The sequence below is a fragment of the Phragmites australis genome, chromosome 14, assembly GCF_958298935.1.
Source record: "Phragmites australis chromosome 14, lpPhrAust1.1, whole genome shotgun sequence".
Taxonomy (NCBI): Eukaryota; Viridiplantae; Streptophyta; class Magnoliopsida; order Poales; family Poaceae; genus Phragmites; species Phragmites australis.
In genome coordinates this window covers 7596652-7604232 of record NC_084934.1, presented here as the reverse complement: position 1 = coordinate 7604232, position 7581 = coordinate 7596652, and the positions used below count along the sequence as shown (strand labels likewise).

The 7581-nt window shown below is 46.7% G+C and overlaps 1 protein-coding gene across 1 annotated transcript; it reads right to left on the bottom strand.

Moving 5' to 3' along the window:
* Nucleotides 1-2665: 2665 nt before the first annotated feature.
* LOC133890535 (protein neprosin-like) lies at nt 2666-6163 on the bottom strand. Its single transcript, XM_062330937.1, has 7 exons — nt 5710-6163; nt 4945-5031; nt 4580-4837; nt 4321-4485; nt 4123-4176; nt 3846-3992; nt 2666-3606 (listed from the first exon to the last, which is right to left on the bottom strand). The coding sequence occupies exons 1-7, from the start codon at nt 5857-5859 to the stop codon at nt 3229-3231; spliced, it is 1239 nt and encodes a 412-aa protein (XP_062186921.1). The 5' UTR covers nt 5860-6163; the 3' UTR covers nt 2666-3228.
* Nucleotides 6164-7581: the final 1418 nt, after the last annotated feature.

Here is a 7581-nt window from a genome sequence, read left to right as displayed (position 1 = left end):
AGAATCAAGTGAGTTAAATTGTAGATCATATGGAAAGTTCATAGTGAGCAATGTCAAACCCAATTTTTCTATGCCAATGCCACAATCAGCGTGCTACTCATACAGATCACAGTGAAAAGTCTAATGTTTTATGAAAATCTTATAAAGACAGATTGGGTACATCAGAGTTTAAAAAAATCCTTGATCTAAGTGATTTGATTGTACCAGTAGTAGGTCTAGAGAGGTGAAATGCTATTCACAAAAGGCCAATCATTGTAGATGATTTTCTGAAAAAATGCTGGGCGATCACTGTAGATGATTTTTATGAGTTATGTGAAGTTTCCTATTAAGACTCAGTTTGTGTCAAAGAAAGATAGCCCAATACTTGTTGATGATTTCAGACCAGTATCTCTGCTAAACTCAACTATAGAATTTAAGAAATCACCATGACCCTTATCGATCAGGATTAGTATATGTTTACTAAAATAAGGACTTTCTAGGATTGTCTTGTATGGGATTTTGAGTACATGCACATATGTCATAAATCAAGAAGAGATAAAGCACCAAGTCACACTGTATATTTATCTTACTTTATTTTGGTAGAATAATTGAGTCAAATTTGGGGATGAAAGCACCACATTTTTCCATGGCAATGCCAAAATCAAATATAGGATTCACAAGGTGCTACTCATCTAGATTACAGTGAAAAGTCTAATGTTATATGAGAATTTTATAAAGACATATTGAGCACAGAACAACAGCATGGAGATTGCTGCTAAAGCCACCATCTTGACTAAAAAGAAAAACCTTGAAGGTTCTGTTGGGGATGATCTCTCATCCTCCCCCTTCCTAGGATAACTCGAAGTCTACCGGAGGCTATGCATTCGGGTGATTACAAGGGTGTTCCAGGGAGTGCATGTGAAGATAACGAAGTACCTTCGGTCGCAACTCGGAGGTTGACCCAAGTTCTTCATCCGTGCAGGCGAAGACCCGGATGATCTTTGTCGAAGACCGAAGGCAAGCACGCAGTCCCAGCTGCCCGCATCGGCGAAGGAGATAGCGGGCCTTCGGTCGGAGGCCGAAGACTACACCAGCAGTTTGGCTGACCGGAATGGACGAAGGTAGCAGCGCATCTTCGGATTGGGACCGAGGATCGACTCATGGCGCCAAAGGGGAGAAGCGAAGCCCGTGGTGAACCTCCGGCTTGATAGTTGAGAAGCCTTCGGCGGAATCTTGAGGCCGACCGAAGACCATGACTAGACGTCAGGGCCCACTTAATTATCCGGAGCAGAGTTGTAATTATGTAAATACGCTTGATTGTACCATAATGCCCCCAAATATTCCAAGAATATAGCAGGTAAGGGGGTAAAAACTGTAAACCCCGTGTGGAGTGGTTGAGTACGGGCTATAAATAGGGTCATACTGTATCCGAGATGGGCGGAATCAATTGAGACAATTTACCCCAAAACACGTCACACCTAGGAGCCTTCGGCTTTCCTTGTAAGTGAAGGTTCTCCTTGTTCGAGACATTGGTTCCAACAGTTGGCGCCGTCCGTGGGGACCGAACGAACCGAAGCCATGCCACCTAAAAAGAAGACGAAGCCCACTGGTGCATCGGAGGCATTGCCGGAACCTTCGGCCGTAGCCGGGGCTTCAGTCGAAAGACCCCCTTCGGCGCAACAACGGTCAAGCAATGCTTCGGGTGGGCGCGAGCAGCACTACGGTGTTGATGTTGCGCCACTAGGAAGCAATGAGGACAGGCACAGAGCGGTCGTCCAGGAAAATGCGGCACCGGTGTGGGTCACGGAAACAAGCGATCGCGCACGCTATGAGCCTTTGGCACAAGAAGGAGGGAAGGCACGAGACGAAGAGTGGGAAGACTTGGATGACTTCGCAGAGTATGAAGACGAAGACGAAACACAGGAGGAAAGAATAGCCAGGCTAGAAGCCGAAGAGCTGGAAAGGCAGATTGCGCAGAAAAAACGCATGTTAGACAACCTGGCAATAAACCGAAAAGCTGCGGAATATCGCAGGCGGACAGAGGAAGCTAGGAAGACATTGGAAAAAATGCAAGAGAAAATCAATATGCTACATTGTGCGGAGGAAACAGCTTGCCACGTGACGCCGTCCGAAGACACTGCACGACCTCCATAGGACCTTCGACGGTCATCTGCGGGGGACCCAGAATCCCCGCTATCCATTGGTCTACAGAACCTCTAAAGATGTGAAGTCATCTACTTCACTAGTCGGTGAAGTTAGAGGATCTCAGTCAGAACACTATCCTACATGCTCCTCCCTTTTGAATCAACCTGCTTCTTGCGAGTGTCGCTAGCTAGTTTCTGTAATTTTCAACGTTACAAAAAAAAAATCATATGATGGTGCGTCACTGCTACAGAGAACCCTATCCTAGACGTCTTATCACAGCTTTGTGTGTTCATCGACGTCTAGAATAAGATGCATGCGTACGTTTTTTCAGCATGCCCGGTGAGTTCAAACCAATGCAGTGTGGACTGTGGAGCTAATGGCATTTTAAGCTGTTAACAAGTTCCCTTGTTAAAGAAATAAGCAAGAAGAATGTGCATGTTGCATCAGTTTTAGGTTATAACCAGCAGCTGTGCTCTGTCTACTTCGGTGGACTGAAACAAGTTATCTTGCTACATACTTCTGCATCGGAAGATCACTGGGCTATTTTACATATCTGTTGGGCGTTGGACGGACCATAGGTGCAACAGAAAATGTTACTACACCAGATGCGTATCATGATCGAGAAATGCTTCTACCCAAGCGTATAATCCAGCTTCCATGGAGGATTGAGGTATGAAGATAGCATCAAGTCTGATGCCGTCTGTCTCATCGGTCATTCAGCTGCTACTTCTTTAGCTTGCTTGCAGGAGAATGATGTAGAATACTGAATACAATAGCCTCAATAACATCAACCAATAAGCAATAGCATCATCACCTGCCGTCTGACTTGCCACATCCAGAGGGGATCACCAGCCCAGCACCACCACCTCAAGCCATGCTTTTCTCTTCAGAAATTTTACATGGCACACGGAAGAGAGAGAGAGAGAGAGAGAGAGAGAGAGAGAGAGAGAGAGAGAGAGAGATGAACAAGAAAAGGGGGGAAAAAGCGCTAGGGCACATGCACACTGCCTAGGATTGTATAAAGCGATGCATATCGATGCTGTATTGCACACTTGAATGCTTGGTTACATTTGCTCATGGATTACGGCGACAGCATCTCACAAGTCATGGGCAGTTTGAGTTCTTGCCGGGGCCGCCGTAGTAGAAGTAGGTGCCCCAGTCGCCATTGTTGCCGTTCTGCACGTCGTAGCAGTTCGACTGCTCGGTGAAGGTGCCCACCCCCTTTGGGGCACTGAGCTGGTTAGTGCTGTCCACCACCTGGATGTTCTTGAAGTAGCTCGCCTTCCCATACCCTTCCTCGGGGAAGCGCCCGCTGCCCATCTGCGTCGAAGTGTGCGTGCCGTCCGGCTCTGAGTTCACCACCTCCCCACCCCACTCGATCATCGACGCGCTGTCGGCGAGGTAGGAGAAGAGGAAGGACGGCCAGTAGCCGAGGACATACTCCTTGCCAAACTGCATCCACCAGTTGCCTTCCTTTGGGTCCTGCTCACAGCACACAGACCAGAATCATTAGATAATCATCATAAAAGGTGTTAACTATGCAGTGCATGTGGTTTGGAGGAAACCATTTTGAAAACACCAGGTGTGAGCGCATGGGCAGGAGCGTTTTTGTACCAAGTGGGCAAAGATTCTCTGACCCTGTGGTTATTGTGCTGATTCTGAAGGCACTAAGCACGGCATGTGGTGATGTCTAATTATTAGTTTAATTGATCAATGCTCACCTTCCATATCAGTATGCTGATATCATACTGGGAGCCAGCGTAGTTCGAGATGGGGAAGATGCTCGCCCCCATGGCGATCTCACTGTTGATCTGAATGAAACCCGAGCACAAGATGTTGTAGCACCCTGTTGCTTGGTACGCATCACTCTACAAAGACCCAATAGCAAAGCAATGCAATAGCACTGAGTTATTGTGCCACCGCCAACACAAGAATGTTTGGAAGGAAGTGCAGAACCGTATTAATATAAGCATGAGCAACTGAGTTTGTGAGACTTACAGTCCAGTATGTGAACAACCTCGTGTTGTTGTCCCCGTAGAGGTCCGGGCTAACCTGATGAACCAAATAGCACATAAATGACAAGACACACACTTCAGGTTGCATCACGGAAGGGGCAGCAACCGCGAAAACGATCAGCATTTACTTGACACAGGTATCGACATGATCGAACTCATAAGCTCAGGTTCTTTATAGTACCTGCCAACCAGCCTCGATGCTGTTAAGATCTTCCCCAAATGATCCCCCCAAGATCCAGAGCTGGGACAAGCTAAACTCGTTAGCCTGCTGAATCTTGGGCTCCCACACATTTATGGTGGCCTTCGCGCCGTAGTATTTATCACCCTCGACGTACGCTATGGCATGCTGAATTCCACAATGTTAACAGTTCAGTAATCACAAGATGACAATGGAACTACCATGCTCTTCAACATCAGCAAGATAAACCATGCCCACATACTTGGTGACCGCCCTCGCTGAGCATGTTGGGATCAACAGACAATGGGTTCGGAGCAGTATGCCGTTTCCTGCCATATTCCCGCATGGAGCTCGCTCGGAGCAGGTCATCCTTCTTTGTTCTCCTGATCGGTACCGTCCCCTCTGGACACCTACCATTTTGATGCCACAGCTGGAGCATCGGCTTCTCGCTGGCATTGTTGGAGCCTATGCTGCTCTTGGCATCATCATATAGACCTTCCGGGTGGTAGGCTGGCCTAAACTGCAAGGATAAAGATTTAGTGCCAGAGTTAAAATGGTGAGTGGACAAATTAACCATGTACAGGTTCGTTTTGATTCCTGAAAAGATTTCAAAGTTGACTGACTCACTTGTATTGTGTGATTCTTAAGGAGAGGATGATCAAAGGCTGGTTGGTGGGAAATATGCACGCAATCGATGATGTCTCCATCTGGGCTCTGCACGGTTTGCGAAAACCATTGTCAGAAATGGAAAAGGCATTGTTCACGGCAAATCAATGTCGACTTCTTCAGATTTTTCAAAATGCCGACTTCTTTCAAAAAGAGCTTCAAGATTGCAGCCTTTACGCAGATGAGGTGAAACATTAAAGATTTAACGTTAAGCTGACATTGTAGAACTCAACTCATTATATGTGCTCAAAAACTTGCTCAAATTGTAGGGAGCAAAAGATTCAGAAATAAAGGATTTTGCCCCTTTTCAATCAGATATTACTACTTTGCCAGAGCCAGCCTGTATGATGATAGAGACACATACATCTTTTTCTGCTCGAGTTTGGTTGAATTCGCATAGTCTACCTCCAAAAGGTGACAACTTTTTGAAAAAATTATCCAAAGTAACAGCGAAATTACCAGCAAGGATAGCCCAAAAGAAGCAGAGAAAATTCCCTTTTCTTGAATAATGAGAATGCAACTTCTCACTAAAGCTTGCTCGAATCCTAAAAAATGCACCTAAAATACCAAACCAAATAATTGCCAAAAAAATTGATAACCCCAAGAACACCTCCCCAAAGCGTCTCGCTGCAACGAAACCCCAATCTGAGCTACCATTTTGGAACCATTTCTTCCGAAATGCATCAGCACAAATCATTTCAAATTTCAAGGACGCTGACCAGTTACCTCGATGCTCTTGACGGCCGGCTTGTTGAGCCGCCTCAGGTGCCGGTGCGCCCTCGCAGCCGGCGACCTGGCCTCCGCCGCGGCCGCCCACAGCACGCACACCACCGCTGCAGCTAGCACCCACGCGGTGCCACCCCACGCCGTCGCCATTCGCTTCCCCTACACCGCTGCTTCCACCGCTCAGCTCAGCAAGACAACAACCCCACTTCTTTTCCTCTAACCACCTCCCTTTCTCTCCAAATTGCAAGAACGCCCTTTCCTCTCGCAGAAAGCCCCCCTGGCCACCTACGGCGAGGGCCGATCCGCGAATACGGCAAGAATGCCGGGGAGGGCAGGTGGCTAGCGCTCGGCCTCGCCACCCGTGAATTGCTGCTGGCCTGCTGGGGGAGTGGGGGAGTGTGCAGTGAGTTTCGCTGGGAAGCGGGCCGAGGAGACTGGTCGGTCTGTGCCACTCGGCACTCGCCATGGCTTTTGCCGTTTCCGAGCTTTAATTTTGGATTTCTGGACGAAACTACCCCTGCCGTGCTCCATGATTCGTGAATTATTGGGCGCACACGGATGCGACCAGGTCCACTGACTGGTGGGGCCCCGTGTGAATGTATAGACTGTTCATTTTTTGACATGATGTGCAGTGTTTTTTAATTTCAACCGTACATAAAACTGTTCAATTTTGAAAAAATATTTTTTAAAAAATAGAGAAGCTACAAGCTGAAATGCCACGTGAGATGCAACAACTGCCGTTAGAAAATAATTGAGTTAGAGCCGTAGCTATGAGTGGTATAGAGAGTGTAAGTGATTAACACGGAAGCTCCTCTCAGTATTTCAGTCGGTGGAGCTACTATCAAACGAATTTTTAATGTTTTTGGAGCTTATTGACAATTTGAATCTCGTAGATACTTAATGCAACATTTTCTATTCATATGTCCATGTCTGTCTTTTATCGAGTTAGATACCAAAATTATTCATCTTTGAAACACGTATTAAAATGGTCATCTTTTAGCTCTTTATCCGTGTGGAGAAAAAATAGAACTATTTGGAGGGGTGCCAGACTTGGTGATAGGTTGACTAGGTACTTGCCAAATGGATTGGATGATATGGAACCATACATGTCAATTTGTCGTTTAGTGGCGGTGTGATCTGGCACTTCTATCACCAGTCCATTTTATTAAGGTACTGAAAAGAACATCAATGTGCATATTTTCTAAAGTAAAGAACATTAAAGAATGAAGGCTTGTTGTATTTTTACCCAATATCAAAAGTAACTTTAAATAGGACACCATAATGACTTACTAGGAGATTTCTTTTATCTCGAATTACTTAGATTTTAATGTGACTGAGAATGTTGTACAATATTAGAGTAACTCTAATAGCATATCCATATTTTACCCTTTTATATCCTCATATGAATTATCATCTATAAAAATTTCTCCTTCATATTACTCCACCACTTCACCAACACATCTTATTTCATCATCTATATTCTCTCTCCTATTTTTTATAATAAATTACACCGTAGGTATCCTCCTTCCCTGACCACATTCTACTTGCGTGACCCGCCCATCGCGGCCTCCAGCTCCACCAACTCGTACCACCTCCCCCACCCCATCTCCACCCCTGTGGCCCCGTCGACATGTATTTCCACCTTCCTCCTCGCCGGCAACTCCAACGAGCTTGTGGCCACGGACGAGTTGGCCACGTTGGAGGAGCTCGCGCTCGCCTCAGTGGCCTCCGCATCAGTGGCCTTGTCCGTGCTTGACGTGCAAAAGAGAGGGCAGCTTGGTGCCCCACCGATGCGCGAAGAACGCTGCCGCCGCGAGAACGAGGAGGACGACGAGGGTGGCGGCGCACGTGAACTAGCAGGCTGAGGAGGGA